Here is a 17089-nt window from a genome sequence, read left to right as displayed (position 1 = left end):
CTTCCCCAGGGTAAGGAGTCACCACACCGATATTCCCGCGGCTAATGGTGCTTCACAGAGCGAAGTGCCGGAGCCCGTCGCCGGCGATTGCGCATTCCGTCGCGGAGAGCATTATGGGATTGGTAGTTCAGACTGAGGCGCGGATAGGGGTTCTCGAAGCCACAGAACTACATTTCCCAGCAAGATCCGCGCAGCAGGGCACGCAGACTGTGTGCGTAAGCGACCAGATTTCCGGGGGAGCCGGGGGCGGGACTTCAGCGGAGGCCGGAGCGAGGCGTCGGGATGCAGCGCCCCGGGCCCTTCAGCACCCTCTACGGGCGGGTCTTGGCCCCGCTGCCCGGGAGGGCCGGGGGCGCGGCCTCCGGCGGAGGAGGGAACAGCTGGGACCTCCCGGGTTCCCACGTGCGGCTGCCGGGGCGTGCACAGTCTGGGACCCGTGGCGGTGCTGGCAACACAAGCACCAGCTGCGGGGACTCCAGCAGCATCTGCCCGGCCCCCTCCACGATGTCCAAGGCCGAGGAGGCCAAGAAGCTGGCGGGCCGCGCGGCTGTGGAGAACCACGTGAGGGTGAGCACTTCGAAACGTGGGGCGCGGGGCGCATGTCCTTGGCGTGATGGGCTACTGTTGCGCGTTCTGGGTGCTGCCGGGGCGCGCCTAGCTCCTGGCAGGGCGGGAGCTGAGTGAGAGGGTAGAGGGTGTGCACTTTACCCAAGTTTAGACCCCTCTTCCCTGCTCCTTAAAGACCTTTTAGATGTGGAATCGGTTGGGGGCGAATCTTCTAATACTTGAGCTTTCTAAAGACTCCTTGTCCAGCTGGAACAGTTTGCAAAGTGGAGCCTGGTGCTGTCTGATGTTTGGAATGGGGGCTAGAGGCACTTGCCTTGTGGCCTCCTTATCAATAAATGGAAAATGGTGGGCTTTGGGGCTGCGGAGAGGTTTTCATTTCTCTTTACTGACCCGGAAGCCGGCGGAGAGTTAGTTTGCTAGTGCTTTGAAATTTCAGTCGATGGAGGTTCTGGGCTTGGTGCGCGCCGGCCCCTGAGTGTACTCTTGGAGGGAAGGGAAGACCCGGGGCTTCAAACTTCCTTCTTTCCATAGGGCGGGGTGGACTAAGTCTGGAGGATGCTGGTTTATTTTTTAAGGCGGGGCTGCACAGATGTTTAGCTGTTATTCAGTCATGTCGTGGTCCCTACTTGTTTGTTAAGTGGCAGGTGTGGTGCTGTTAGTGGAGTTTTTTTAATCCAAGTGGTTTTGCTGTCACCAATCAAGTATCTTAATTATAATAAGGAAGCCAAGTGGAGTATGTCTGCCCTGTGGTGTAGTTTCCTTGGTCTTATTGGCTTTTTATCTCTCATTTCTACTTATTAGAAAGTGGTATTAGAGTCCCTTTTCTTCTCCGATAATAGTTCTTTACATTTGTTAATGCTTTACAAAATTATTTTGCTTAGATGATGTTGGATGAGCTTCACCACAGCCTGTTTGAGTGGGAGTGGACAATGTGGTAACCAGTGGCTCAGCCAGTTCTGTAGAAGGGATGTTCCAGTGTGACCTTCTACCCTTTCCACTGCTACCCTGTTCTGGTGTAGCCTGTTGTAAGTCTGATTGGCAATAGGATTTTCTATGGGGATTAACAGAGATAATGTAAAATGTGTTAATTTGACCCTACCTTTGGGATTCAGTGCCTCAGTTGTAAAATTGAGACAAGAAGCTGAAATTTCAAAATATCTGCATACAGTGAATAGCTAATAGATAAATGTAATCCACATGAGAATGCAATTAGAAAAGCCCCATATCTAAGTTGTCCTGTTAATGAATTTACATTAATATTTGGTGGCACATCTCCCTGACCTTTGTGTTATAGTTATGTATTTGATTAAATAAAAATCTGCAAGCCCTGACCTTAGGCTAGAGCCCCAAAACACTGGATTCTGACCACATCATTTCATGAAGTTAGGTAATTTTGGGGAGATCTACAGTGACCTTTTGGGGGCACCTGTTAAAATCATATATGCCCTTCAGGGTTTGGCTTAAAGGCCATTTCCTCCTTTCAGTTTTTCCTTAGCATCCTAAGGAAAGGAAGATTTCTTTTCCGTGATTCTGTAGCACTTCATGCCTCTTATGTGCTTTATGTTGTATCTCATGTTTTGGTCATCTGTGTGTTCGTTTCTTCCAGCCCCTTAAAGGGTAAGCTCCTGGAGGGTAGTTAACCTTCATTTAGCATTGGTCACAGTGGGTCCTGCCCAGTACATGTTTGTTCAATTGTGTGCAGTGTGGACACAAATATGAAAGTGTTGGGGTTATTGGAGGTTCTTTGTGTAGAATCTCTGGGGAGTAGGGCTTCCTGTTCTCTAGTCCATTGGAGTTCCAATATGGTGACCACTTCTGTGTCTGAGTGGATGGAAAACATGGAGAGTTCTCAGGTGAATCCTTTGTATAGCCACCTTGGGCCCAGCTCTGTCTGTTTCTGTGGGTGTAGCCACCCAGGATGGGTCGACATGCAGAACTAGGCTCTTCTGAATGTCTGTAGCCTCATCTCTTTGTTCTCTTTGGAGCCTGGGCTTTGTTTTTTTTACTGGCTTGGTTGAGGAAGCTGATGGGCAGTGGTTCTAGTTGGTTAGCAGAAGTAGTATTTCCAAAGTTACTCCATTCGACAAGCTGAGTGAACTTCTGATGTTGCACATACATGTGGTTTAATATTGCCCATTAGAATGGGGCCACTCCTCTAGCAGGGCCTGCTTGGCAGTCTTCTGCTGTTGGGCCACCTCATAGGCAGCCTTTGGTCACCTCTGGTTGGCTTTGGCAAGGGCACTGATTTCCTGGGCCAGTCATTTGATTCCAAGGCAGCAGGGATCACATGGGTGAAGAGCTTTAGGTCTGGCAGGGCCTTGCAATTCCTGGTCTCTTTCAAAAGGCAAAGAACGAGCCTTATACAGAGCTTGTCTGATTCATCCGAATTCACCTCTGTGCCACCTGCCTGCTGGGGACTGTGAGTGACATGAATGTATGGCTAAGCTTGGTAACCAGGAATTTGGTGATTGAATTACTGTAAAGCTAGAGTTCCTAGCTTCAGGTCATATGTGAAGGTCAGGTTAAGTCTATCTAGTGTGATATTTTAAACACACACACACAATGTTTTTATCCATGGCTCTTGGTTCATAACACTCATAGCCCTTGCTACAGTCTTTTGTTATATTTGGGGTGCTTTAGGGCCCAAAGCAGGCCTCAGAAAACAGAATCTCCCTCTCTTACCTTCTCCTTCCCTCCTTCCACTTGCTCCTTTCTCTCCCCAATGCTTTTCTGTCTTGGAGCTGGCTGTAAAGAAATTCTGTGACCTATGTTGTCTGTTTGTACATCATAAGATCCCCATTTCAGAAGGGTTCCTGTTCCATACCCTGGAGGAAGGAATGCTGCAGGTGAAGAAGAATCTGAACAGACAGCCGTTGCAGGGTTTCCCCAGTCAGTCTGCTAGTATTGGATCATTCCCTTTTTGTTCAGTCACATTTCTAGGCCCTTGCAATTCCTGGTCTTTTCCAAGAGCCAATCATACCTATTCAATAAAGTCTCAAAAAAAAAAAAAAAAAAAAAAAAAAAGAAAAGCTCAAGAGGACAGGGTTTGGAAGCTTCTGGAGAGCAGAACATGTGAAGGTCCCTGGAGGATGGTGTGCCTAGAGAGAGCATGGAAGCTCTGTGCTCCTTCTTACATGCCTTTACCTATGCATCTCTTCATCCATATCCTTCATCATAGCCTTTATAAGCTGGTAAACATGTTTCCCTGAGTTCTGTGAGCCACTCTAGCAAGTTAATCAAACCCAAAGAGAGTGTTGTAGAAACTCCAACTTGAAGCTGTCAAGTCAGAAGTTCTGGAGGCCTGGACTTGCATTTGGTAGGAAGGAGGAGGCAATCTTGGGAGCTGAGCCCTCAACCAGTGGAACCTTATGGTATCTCCAGGTAGAGAGTGTTGAAATTGAATTGGAGGATACCCAGCTGGTGTCTACTGCAGAGTAGATTGCTTGCTTGGGATACGGGGAGAAATCCCCATATATTTGATCACAGAAGTCTTCTGTGTTGATGATTGTTGTGGTGTGAGAGCAGAGGAAAAAGTTTGAGTTTTTCCACACTCAGACATAGGCCTTGATAAGACATTTTCTCATTCCTTGAAGATTTTTATATGTGAGATATTTAGCCATTTTGAATGTTTCTGTACTGCGATGTATCATTTACTTGTCTTGAAGTCCTTGCCTTTGGGGATTGTCCAGGTAGCTAAACAACTTTACTAGACACATTGCCTTCTTGAGAGCATTGGCATAGGTGAAATCTGACCTAGTGCGAGCCCTGTTCTGACAGCCCAAGCCCCTGATGTATTCAGTGCCTTTGGAACTGTGAGCTAGTAAAAGCAGTTTCCACCAGGTCAATAACACAAAAGTTGTTGGATAAAGTCTTCTGTAGGTAGGAGAGGCTATAGTAGCATTTTTAGTATACATGTATGTGGTTGTGGGGACATTAGTATTTGATTTTTTTTTTTTTTTTGGTAACTCTACTTGTTGGTCATTCTTTCTAATCTTTTCTAGTTATAGATGTAGTCAGGCTTTGAGAAGGACCATATCTAATGTGAGGCCTAGGGGCTGACTTTAAGTATTCCTATGGCCTTTGTCCTGTGGGGAATGAAGGATTTTAGTTGTGGCCCTGCTTGTCCTGAGGGCCCTTCAGGACTTGTCTTCTTCCTAAAAAGAAGGTTTTACTATGGGCTTTCCTTTGTCAAATAAATTAATTGTTAATCAGTTGTTGGAAATCTTAAGAAATTTGAAATAGATTGATGTTTCAGCAAATTGAACTTCCTGAAGTTGCTTATTCGTTTGAAATGGCTCATCCTGTAATCCCAGCACTTTGGGAGGCAGAGGCGAGATGATCACTTGAGGCCAGGAGTTCAAGACTAGCCTGGTTGACAGAGTGAGACTGTGTCTTTTAAAATAATTTAAAAATTAGCTGGGCATGGTGGCATGTTCCTGTAGTACTAGCTATGTGGGAAGCCGAGGCAGTAGGATTGTATGAGCCCAGGAGTTTGAAGATGAGTTTGTGTGTGTGTGTGTGGGGCATTGATAGTTTATATATATTATAAATATATATACAAGATATATTGTATATCTTGTATATATATTTAAAACAGGTAAAATCACACATATATAAAACAAATATATGTCAAAGATTTTATTTAACTCACTAAATTAATGAGGGAACTGGAAAGGTTATTAGAACCTGTTCATAGGTGTCTTAGTCCATTTTGTGCTGCTATAATAGAATACCTGAGAATGAGTAATTTATAATGAACAGAAATGTTTTGGCTTATACTTCTGGAGGCTACGAAGTCCAATATCAAGGCGTTGGCATCTGGTGAGAGACACAGATGTTGAAGTGCTATGGGTGGGCACCAATCCTACCCATGAGGGTGGAGCCCTCTGACCTAATCACCTCTTAAAGGTCCCACTTCTTAATATTGTTATAATGGCAATTAAATTTCAACATGAGTTTTGGTGGAGATGTTCAAAGCATAACAGGAGAAGTCAACCGTAAGCTCATATGTAGTAAAAAAATCTTAAAATGAATTTAGAAGATCTGTTAATAATTGTATCTCACAGAACACTATTAATTTGCATTTCAATGAACAAAACTTACTTGCTTTGTTAACAGTTTTCTGCAAGTTAAAGTGTATCTCTATACAGTCGTCATATATCTTAAAGACAAAGGCACATACCTGCTTAGAGTCAGACAATACAAGCAGGTTCCAGCATCCCATTGGAAGGATATCCAGTAGTCTCTTTTGCTCATTTCAAAGTCTTAAGTTTTTCCTTACAATATTGAACTCATCTATAAAGTGGGAATAGTGGCTCTGTAGGTCATAAGTGATTGTTGTGAGATTTGGCTTTATATTAACATTTATAAGTCTTCTTGGTAGGTGCTTAATAAATGGTAGCTGCCGCTTTGGTGTTCACTTGGCTTTGCCTTGCAACGGCAGGAGATAGATGTCAGGAAGTTGCTTAGGCACTGAGCTGCATATTAGTTCCTGACTGTTAGTACCCTGGCCTCGTTTTGCCCTTTGTGGTCTGGTAGACTCAGCTGAGCTTTTACTCTTTGGTCTGCTTGTAGGTACCTTCTTTGTTTCTTCTTGTTTGGTCTGCTTGTAGGTACCTTTGTTTCTTCTTGTTTGGTCTGCTTGTAGGTAGGCTCAGTATTGTGATGTCTGCCTGTACTTTGTACTCAGGAAGTGCTCTGCATTTATTATGATCCTTTCTATTGCAGATGAAGACTATTTTTCATGTTCTTAACTAAGCCTTTGCCCTCTTCCCATTTTCTTTGAGGCAGGCTCATGCAAAATGAGCACCCCTTGGTGTCACCTAGGCAGATGCTGACATACTTTATTATTTTGAGGTTACTTCAGGCCCTCCCTTTATCTGCTGCCTTTGGGAGAGCTCTAGATGGTGGGCCTGATGTGTCTTGTGGTGCTACCAACTTGAAGGTGCCTATGGAAGACACTGAAGCCAGAAGCCTTAGCTTTCCTCCCTTACCCAGGCTCCAGGCTCTATTGTTTTTTCTTAGGTGTTTTTCTAATTGCCTCCCTGGGGTTGGCCAGGAATCTTTTTCTTTTCTTTCTTTCTTTCTTTTTTTTTTAAACACACTGTTGCTGGCTTGAAATGTCAGGAATCTTTAAGTGTTTATATGCAGGCCATTTCTGTGAGGGTGACGCAAGATGCTATTCAGTTGCAAGTAATTGCACCAATTATTTGGTAGAATGTAGGGAGGAAGTGGTGGTGTTGACAGTGTCAGAAATGAAGAGAGGAGGGCCTTGTTGAACATTTGTCCACCATGGATTGGCTAAAGTACAGCATTGAGGTTCAGTGTTTATGTTCCTATAAAATAGGCACAGTACCTGTCTTGTACCTGTGTTAGTGGATTGCTGTTCATAATAATTTTATAGCTTTAGGAAGTAGGCTGACAAAGGAGTAAAATATGATATTAATAAGTTTTGTTTTTTCTTCCCCGTTTTTTGGCAGAATAACCAAGTGCTGGGAATTGGAAGTGGTTCTACAATTGTCCATGCTGTGCAGCGAATAGGTATGCTCTCTCACTGTCTACTGGATGTTTTGTGTGTGATGATGGGGTAGGGAGGTAGAGGAGAGGGAGGAAGTGGCACACAGGTTTGGCATTGCCCTTTTGGCTTCAGCAGTACAGAGCTGGAGAGAGGGACTACCTGAGGTCAGTTGAGTGTTTCTGCTCTTTTGTGGAGAGAGGGAATCTTGGGCCTCTTCATCCAACTTTGAAGGATGCCCTTGCCTTTGTTTACTCTGCTCAGCTGGAGGGGAGGAGCTGACTTAGCTTGAGGTCCCAATATAATTTTAATCATGTTGATGGCATTCTACCATTGAGTTCTTTGCGTGAGCTCAGACTTCCTCAGGCAGATAATTGAGGCCATAGTGGGTTTGCCCTGTCCATGACCCTGGAGTGGATGTGGGACTCCTGCCATTGATGGCTGGTTCCTGCAGGTGCTCATTTCACACTGATTAGGGTGTCTCTATGCTTAGGAAAGACTCAGGAATTATCAGCCCCTATGGCTGCTCAACAGGTTTTACTGCCCTGCTCTTTGTTTGTAAGAACAAAGCCCAGACGAGAGGCCTGCCTGAATGCTGAATTCTTCTAGGTGCCAAGGGGCAGAGCCCAGGAGGTAAAGTCCAGGAACACTTTGTTATCAAGGAGTGGTTTTAGTGCTGGTGTGATGGCTTCTGGAAGCCTTCTCACTGGCCAAATAGGAGCTTTTGTGTTATATACCTTTCAATCTTAACCAAGTATCTGGAGAATACTTTCAGGGCACAGGAGTTACTATGGATTTTATAATAGTGGCACCCAAACCTCCCAAGATGCACTCAGTGATTAAAAAGACTTGAAATTTTAATACGAATTTTTTCCTGAAGTCTTTTTTTTTTTTTTTTTTAATCAAACTTTCCTGAAAGGTACAAATCCAAATTGAAAAAATAAATCTCCTTTAGCCACTCTCTGGGGCCTACAAATAAGTATATTTTTTACTAAAATGCAAAAGTAAAGTTCTGGCTTTTTCCTAGAAGAGGCAATATAGGGGAGTTAAGACTGTGTGGCTACATGGCCTGGGATCATGTCCCAGCTGTGTCCCTTATTAGCGGTATAACTACCGAGTTACATTACCTCTCTGAACCTCAGTTGCCTTATCTGCAAAATGCGGAAAATAATTTAACTTACCTTTTGGGTTGTTAGGATTAAGAGTTCATATATACAAAGTTCTTAGAATATTGTCAGGCACATAACAATGGCAAACACTGACACTGCTTTCTGTGGTCAGTACTTACCTCTCCAGGCTTTCTTGTGTCCCTATCTTCTGATGTGTGAGGTACAGTCACCAACTTTCCCACCAAGGAGGGGGACACAGGATGAAAGGCACCTGTCTTTGGGAAATAGACCTTCCCTTGTCTGTTGGTTTCGAGCAAACACATATGACAAGAAAAATACAGTAAGGAGAGTGAAAAACTGCCAATATGGCTTTTGTTTCCACAGCTGAAAGGGTGAAGCAAGAGAATCTGAACCTCGTCTGTATTCCCACTTCCTTCCAGGTATGTCCTGCTTTCCATCTGCATCGTGACAGCTTCTGCTGTATCTTCTGGTTCCCCGGGGTTGTGGACCTATGGCCTTGTCTTGTACCTCAAGGTTGTTCTAGGTCAGAGAGTCCAGGAATAGGAGAGTTTATTGACCAAGGATTCCTTCTTGGAATTGTAGTTTTAGGTGCATTTGTTTAATCACTTGGTGAATATTTCAGTGCATGTTGAGTTTAGGCACTACAGAGAATGCAGAGATGGCCAGGTAGTCTCTCTCCTCAAGGAATATTACTCCTATTTATAGGTGAAAAAAATCAGGCTAGGCCAGGTGTGGTGGCTCATGCCTGTAATCCCAAGTACTTTGGGAGGCCAAGGTAGGCAGATCACTTGAGCACAGGAGTTCAAGACCAGCCTGGGCATTATGGTGAAAGCCTGCCTCTACAAAAAATACAAAAATTAGCTGGGTGTGGTGGCTTGTACCTGTAGTTCCAACTATGTGGGAGGCTGAGGCGGGAGGATCTCCCTTGAGCCCAGGAGGTCCAAGCTGCAGTGAGCTGTGATTGTGCCAGTGCACTCCAGCCTGGGCAACAGAGTGAGACCCTGTCTCAAGACAAAAAAAATCAGGCTAAAAGGAATTAAGCAATGTGTTGGTAATGCAAGTACATCATAAAATAGTAGGAGCTGATGGAGGAAAGCAGTGGAGCCAGTTAAATATAGGGAGAGATAAGGGAAGAGAGGTTTTGGGAAGTGGAAGGGAAGACAGTTGCTCAGATGGAGCCAATTGTCATCCCTCATCTGGCCATTGCAGGGAGGAGTATGTGTATAATCTCTCGCTGGATTAGTCAAGATGATACTATGCACTGGGGTAGGAGATGAGATTTATGAGTGACTGATGCTCCTGGGACTTTATGGACTTAGGCTTGGATAGCTGGGTTTCTTAGGAAACCCTCCCAATCCTCGAGACACAGAATGCTGGCAGCCTGCAACCAGCTCTGGTGAAGGGAGAGAGGTTAAGGTTCCTTCTAAACCAGACTGGCCTCAGCTTAACAGTAGGGTGTAAGGCAGAGATTCCAGGTAGACAGGTTAGGGAGTTGGATAGTGCATACTGTTGGAGCTTCCTTGATGTTAAATCTCTTGGAGACCTTAAACAAGGTGGATGGCCACCCAGGGGACTGAAGGCAATATCTTAAGTGTTTTATATTGCTTTTTTTTTTTTTTTTAAATCCTGCTTTCTTGAGGTGATGCTTTTAAAGCCTCAGTGGCTTGTGATGGATTTTCTTAGTCTTTTGAAAAGCTAAGTATCTAATTTTTCCAACTGACTTGATCATCAAGTATTTTTATTTCTTAGTTAATAAATTACATTGGTGTTTATTTTTAAAGTTATATATGCACATGGACTGAAGAAACAAATAATTCAAGTCTTTTTATTTAAAAGAAAAAAAAGCACACTACCCTCACTTTCCCCTAGATGACCACTACCTAGAAAGCACACTCTTATTACCTCCCACCCCTGACCTCCACTATTTCTTGCTCTTTACATGGACATACTTTTAGCTCTTTTAGGTGATTGGATATTTGCTCCAGTATTTTGAAACTACATGCTTTTCTTGCTGTTTTTAAATTTTTCTGAACTAGGTTGACCCAAAAGGTTAAAATAACAGCCACTATAGATTTAAGTCAAAGTTAATTTTATTCTGAGCCAAGTTTGAGGACTGTAGATCGGGGACACAGACTCAGAGCAAACTGGGAGCGTGTCCCTTTCTGTTGTAATTCAGTAGGTCAGAATTAGAGGAAAGAGTATGTTGGATAAAACAGACAATAGAGGACCACCCTTACATACATTCTGTGGCTGTAGTTCAAATTGATGAGCTAACATAATTTTTGCTGGAGTTTTATTCTTTTGGTAACATTTTTGCAGTATTGATAATATTTGTAATGTAGGAATATTAGAAAGATAATCAACAATATGATGAGCAACTTAGAGGTCCACTGAAGTAAAGAAATACTTATCATAGAAAAGAATCTTGAACATAGATTTTGATAGTCTGTGACTAATTAGATAAATTTCCTCCCTTTGTATTTGTACTTTATGATATCTTTACATTTATAACTGTAATTAGCTGATGATTTATAATGTCTAATTGCTTGTCCATTTTTCTGCTGGGAGTGCAATTTGAGGAGGGTTGAGTTCCAATTTTCTAATTTTTATTATCAAAAGTATTACTTCATCATAAAAGTAACTTTCCTGTTAACCCAGTATTGTACCAAATGGCAGTATAATTTAAATCAAATGTTGTCTGGTTGCAAGTAAGATCTAAAACAGCTACAGTCTCATTTTTCCTCCCTTTCTAATGTAAGCAACCTTTTCCTATTGTGTTAGTCCATTTTCATGCTGCTGATAAAGACATACCTGAGACTGGGCAATTTACAAAAGAATGAGGTTTAATTGGACTTACAGTTCCACGTGGCTGGGGAAGCCTCACAATCATGGCAGAAAGCAAGGAGGAACAAGTCTCGTTTTACGTGGATGGCAGCAGACAGAGAATGAGGAAGACACAAAAGCGACCTTGATAAAACCATCAGATCTCGTGAGACTTGCTCACTACTATGAGAACAGTGTGGAGGAAACCACGCTCATGATTCAATTATCTCCCACCAGGTCACTCCCACAACACATGGGAATTATGGGAGTACAATTCAAGATGAGCTTTGGGTGGGGACAGAATGCTGGCAGCCTGCAGCCAGCTCTGGAGCCTGCCAAATCTCATGTCATTGCATTTCAAAACCAATCATGCCTTCCCAATAGTCCCCAAAGTCTTAGCTCATTTCAGCATTAACTCAAAAGTCCACAGTCCAAAGTCTCATCTGAGACAAGGCAAGTCACTTCAGCTTGTAAGCCTATAAAATCAAAAGCAAGCTAGTTATTTCCCAGATACACTGGGGGTACAGGTATTGGGTGAATACACTCATTCCAGGTGGGAAAAATTGGCCAGAACGCAGGGGCTACAGGTCCCACGCAAGTCTGAAATCCAGGATGGGCAGTCAAATCTTAAAGCGCCAAAATGATCTCCTTTGTCTCCATGTCTCACATCCAGGTCATGCTGATGCTAGAGGTGGGTGCCCATGGTCTTGGGCAGCTCCCTTCCTGTGACTTTGCAGGGCACAGCCTTCCTCCTGGCTGCTTTCATGGGCTGGCATTGAGTGTCTGCAGCTTTTCCAGGTGCATGGTGCAAGTTGTCAGTGGATCTACCATTCTGGGGTCTGGAGGACAGTGGCCCTTTTCTCACAGCTCCACTAGGCAGTGCCCCAGTAGAGACTCTGTGCAGGGGCTCCAACCCCACATTTTCCATCCGCACTGCCCTAGCAGAAGTTCTCCATGAGAGCCCCACTCCTGCAGCAAACTTCTGCCTGGGCATCCAGGTGTTTCCATACATCTTCTGAAATCTAGGCAGAGGTTCCCAAACCTCAATTCTTGACTTCTGTGCTCCTGCAGGCTCAACACCACATGGAAGCTGCCAAGGCTTGGGGCTTGCACCATCTGAACCTACAGCCCGAGCTCTACATTGGCCCCTTTCAGCCAGGGGTGGAGTGGCTAGGACGCAGGGCATCAAGTCCCTAGGCTGCACACAGCTCGGGGACCCTGGGCCTGGCCCACAAAACCACTTTTTTCTCCTAGGCCTCCAGGTGTGTGATGGGAGGGGCTTCCATGAAGACCTCTGACATGCCCTGGTGACATTTTCCCCACTGTCTTGGGGATTAACATTTGGCTCTTCCTTACTTATTCAGATGTCTGCAGTCGGCTTGAATTTCTCCTCAGAAAATAGGATTTTCTTTTCTATCGGATTCAGGCTGCAAATTTTTCAAACTTTTATACTCTGTTTCCCTTTTAAAACTGAATGCTTTTAACAGCACCCAAGTCACCTCTCAAATGCTTTGCTGCTTAGAAATTTCTTCTGCCAGATATCTTAAATCATCTCTCTCAAGGTCAAAGTTCCACAAATCTCTGGGGCAGGGGCAAAATGCTGCCAGTGTCTTTGCTAAAACAATGAGTCACCTTTGCTCCATTTCCCAACAAGTTTTTCATCTCCATCTGGACCTTATTTTCCATATCGCTATCAGCATTTTGGGCAAGGCCATTCAACAAGTCTCCAAACTTAACCACATTTTTCTGTCTTCTGAGCCCTCCAAACTGTTCCAACCTCTGCCTGTTACCCAGTTCTAAAGTCACTTCCATATTTTCGGATATCTTCTCAGCAGCGCCTCACTCTGCTAGTACCATTATACTGTGTTAGTCTGTTTTCATGCAGCTGATAAAGACATACCTGAGACTGGGCAATTTACAAAAGAAAGAGGTTTAATTGGACTTGCAGTTCCACGTGGCTGGGGAAGCCTCACAATCATGGCGGAAGGCAGGGAGGAGCAAGTCCCATCTTACATGGATGGCAGCAAGCAGAGAATGAAGAAGACGCAAAAGCAGAAACCCCTGATAAAACCATCAGATCTCATGAGACTTATTCACTACCACGAGAAGAGTATGGAGGAAACTGCCCTCATGATTCAGTTGTCTCCCACCAGGTTCCTCCCACAACACATGGGAATTATGGGAGTGCAATTCAAGATGAGATTTGGGTGGGGACACAGAGCCAAACCATATCACCTCTGTACCATATATTATATTGAGCAGGGTATAGAAATTAAGGGTCATCTCTCTCACCACTCCCGTTCAACATAGTACTGGAAGTTCTGGCTGGGGCCATCAGGCAAGAGAAAGAAAGGGTATTCACATAGGAAGAGAGAAAGTCAAACTGTCTCTGTTTGCAGATGACATGATTCTGTATCTAGAAAACCCCATCATCTCAGCCCAAAAGCTCCTTAAGCTGATAAGCAACTTTAGCAAAGTCTCAGGATACAAAATCAATGTGCAAAAATCACAAGCATTCCTATACACCAACAATAGACAAGCAGAGAGCCAAATCATGAATGAACTCTCATTCACAATTGCTACAAAGATAATAAAATACCTAGGAATACAGCTAACAAGGAAAGTGAAGGATCTCTTCAAGGAGGACTACAAACCACTGCTTAAGGAAATGAGAGGACACAAATGGGAAAACATTCCATGCCCATGGATAGGAAGAATCAATATCATGAAAACGGCCAAATTACTGCCCAAAGTAATTTATAAATTCAATGCTATTCCCATTAAACTACCATTGACATTCTTCACATAATTAGAAAAAACTACCCTAAAATTCATATGGAACCAAAAAAGAGCCTGTGTAGCCAAGACAATCCTAAGCAAAAAGAACAAAGCTGGAGGCATCACGCTACTGGACTTCAAACTATAGTAACCAAAACAATAACTAAAACAGCATGGTACTGGTACAACAGACACACAGACCAATGGAACGGAGTAGAGATCTCAGAAATAAGACTGCACATCTACAACCATCTGATCTTTGACAAACCTGACAAAAGCGATGGGGAAAGGAATCCCTATTTAATAAATGGTGCCAGGAGAACTGGCTAACCATATGCAAAAATTGAAACTGGACCTTTTCCTTACACCTTATATGAAAATTAACTCAAGATGGATTAAAGAACTTAAATGTAAAACCCTAGGAAATGAAAAACACTATAAAAACCCTAGAAGAAAATACCATTCAGGACATAGGCACAGGCAATGATTTCATGACAAAAACATCAAAAACAATTGCAACAAAAACCAATATTGACAAATGGGATCTAATTAAAGAGCTTCTGTGCAGCAAAAGAAACTATCATCAGAGTGAACAGACAGTCTACAGAATGGGAGAAAATTTTTGCAATCTATCCATCTGACAAAGTTCTAATATCTAGAATCTACAAGGAACTTAAACAAATTTATAAGAAAAAAACAAACAGTCCTGTTAAAAAATGGGCAAAGGACATGAACAGACACTTCTCAAAAGAAGACATTTATGTGACTAGCAAACATGAAGAAAAGCTCAACATCACTAATCATTAGAGAAATGCAAATCAAAAAGCGCAATGAGATACCATCTCACGCTGGTCAGAATGGCGATTATTAAAAAGTCAAGAAACAACAGATGCTGAGGAGGCTGTGGAGACAGGAATGCTTTTACATTGTTGGTAGGAATGTAAATTAGTTCAACCATTGTGGAAGATGGTGCGGCGATTTCTCAAAGACCTAGAGCCAGAAATATCATTTGACTCAGCAATCCCATTGCTGAGTATATACCCAAAAGAATATAAATCATTCTATTCTAAAGATACATGCACATGTATGTTCATTGCAGCACTATTCATAATATTGAAGACATGGAATCAACCCAAATGCCACCAATGATAGACTGGATGAAGAAAATATGGTACATATGCACCATAGAATACTATGCAGCCATAAAAAGGAATGATATCATGTTCTTGGCAGGGACATGGATAGAGCTGAAAGCCATTATCCTCAGCAAACTAACACAGGAACGGAAAACCAAACATTGCATGTTCTCACTTATAAGTTGGAGCTGAACAGCGAGAACACATGGAGGCAGGGAGGGGAACAACACATACTGGGGCCTGTCTGGGGGGTGTTGGGGGAGGGAGAGCATCAGGGTAAATAGCTAATGCATGCAGGGCTTAATATCTAGGTGATGGGTTGATAGATGCAGCAAACCACCATGGCACACATTTACCTATGTAACAAACCTGCACATGTATCCTGGAATTTTAAATTAAAAAAAAAAAAGAAATTAAGGGTCATATTTATATGATTTCAGGATTCCAAACATTTTGGGGACAGCACCAACTTCCTGAATTTGTTTATGATGTAGAACTGAAATTGGACTCCAAGTATTATTTAATATGGCCTTTCCACTCCCCATTGGGAAAAATGGGTATTACTTAAAAAAATCTCTATTCCTACTAACACTATGTTATATGTCTAGTTATTATCTATGTGGGGTGCTAATGCTGTAAGAGTACAGTGAATTAAGCTACATATTCTTGGTAGTAATTTTCCAGGAAGAAGAGGGTTCATATGTTTGTGCATAAATGTATACCTTGTGTTTCTGCATCCAAAATGGTAGGGCACATTTTAGAGGCCACTTCAGTTTCCATTTGGATTAGCATGGTCAATAAACCTTGTTGAGTTTGGACGCATGCAATTTTCCATCACTGGGTTTTGGCATGGCTCCTTGTTAGTTGAGTAGTTGATTTACCTTCTTAACAATAGTGTCATTATCTTTTTGTGTAGCTTCCCAACCCATACCTTCCTTCTGAAAGAATATTTCTTTTAATCTATTTAGACTGGTAAATATTGACTTTTCTTGTGATTTTTTTTTTTTTTTTTTTTTTTGTCGTTGTTAAATACACTTTTAGCTTGTCCTAACATCTCAAGTCCTGCCTTTATTGGACCTAAGGTTCTTTTTGCTTTAGTTGGCTAGTGCTGTTTTATCCACCAAACATGTTGTTGCCATTGAGCATTTATAATGGAAGTGCAATTTGAGTACCGGTTACAAACCCAATAATGTTGGGTGCTCCAAGTTAAGGTGAGAGGAGCAGCAGTTACCCCTAGATACAGTTTAGTTTGAGTACGCTGTAAGGCTTCTCACATTCTCCCTGGTAACATTCCCAAGTATCCTCTGGTGGTACTCTTGTCCACCAAGTAGCTCTCATTATTTGATTTCCAGTTTCATTAGAATTGTGTAGACCAGTCACAAAAACAAGGTCCCTGACTCCTAGGACAAGAGATGCTATGGCAAGGCACATAAGCTGCAGCTAAATGTCTTCCAGGAGTTTGTATAGTAAGTGTATAGTAAGTGATCATCTGTATTCACAGTAACATAGTGATCTATTTGTAAAGTGTTAAAAATTGCCAGACCAGGCATGGAATTGGGAAGAACTTCCTGGATATCTTTCCCTAAGTGGGGGCCTCTTGATAGTTTATTATGCCTGAAAAACTGGTGCCATGGGCTATCGGAACATTGGACTGATTCTAAGAAATTGATGTCAGGGTTCCAGTATCTTCTTGATATTGAAAAAATGTTTGTCCTACTTTCACATCAGTTAGATTAGCAGTTTCCCTTAAGAGGAATGGGGATCAAACAAATGAGGGAGTGTTAGTAGAAATTCAGTCATCATGCAGGAAAATACAAAAACAAAAGGTATATGCAGAAGAAATTCATTGTCAGTTCAGGCCTGGTCTGGTAATTTGGGCAATGTTGTCTATCAGGTCTTGTCTGCTTTCCATACTCAGAGGTGTCAGGAATCTCAGAAATCTTTAACTGGAGGTCTCCAGTGCACTTATAAGTTCATTTAGTTGTTGGAGCTTTCTTTAAATGAGAAATGTGAATCCAGGAGTCAGCTCCTTCAAGTTTTGCTGCACAGCAATTAGTTAGCAATACCTGATAGAGTCCTTTCCAGTGAGGTTCAAGTGAGTCTTTTAGTGAGGTTCAAGTGAGTTTTTTAGTTGATGTTGT

The 17089-nt window shown here is 42.7% G+C and overlaps 1 protein-coding gene across 1 annotated transcript in view; it reads left to right on the top strand.

The window, feature by feature from the left end:
• Nucleotides 1-231: 231 nt before the first annotated feature.
• RPIA (ribose 5-phosphate isomerase A) overlaps nucleotides 232-17089 on the top strand; it is a 56313-nt gene continuing 39455 nt past the window's right edge. The window contains exons 1-3 of the mRNA XM_525809.9: nucleotides 232-567; nucleotides 7047-7107; nucleotides 8575-8630. Of these exons, the coding sequence (XP_525809.4) occupies nucleotides 283-567; nucleotides 7047-7107; nucleotides 8575-8630 (402 nt within the window). The 5' untranslated portion in view covers nucleotides 232-282. The remainder of the gene's footprint in view (nucleotides 568-7046; nucleotides 7108-8574; nucleotides 8631-17089) is intronic.

This window comes from Pan troglodytes, chromosome 12, assembly GCF_028858775.2.
Source record: "Pan troglodytes isolate AG18354 chromosome 12, NHGRI_mPanTro3-v2.0_pri, whole genome shotgun sequence".
In the NCBI taxonomy this organism is placed as follows: Eukaryota; Metazoa; Chordata; class Mammalia; order Primates; family Hominidae; genus Pan; species Pan troglodytes.
Note: the sequence above shows the minus strand (reverse complement) of the source record. Positions and strands in the feature narration are given on the sequence as shown.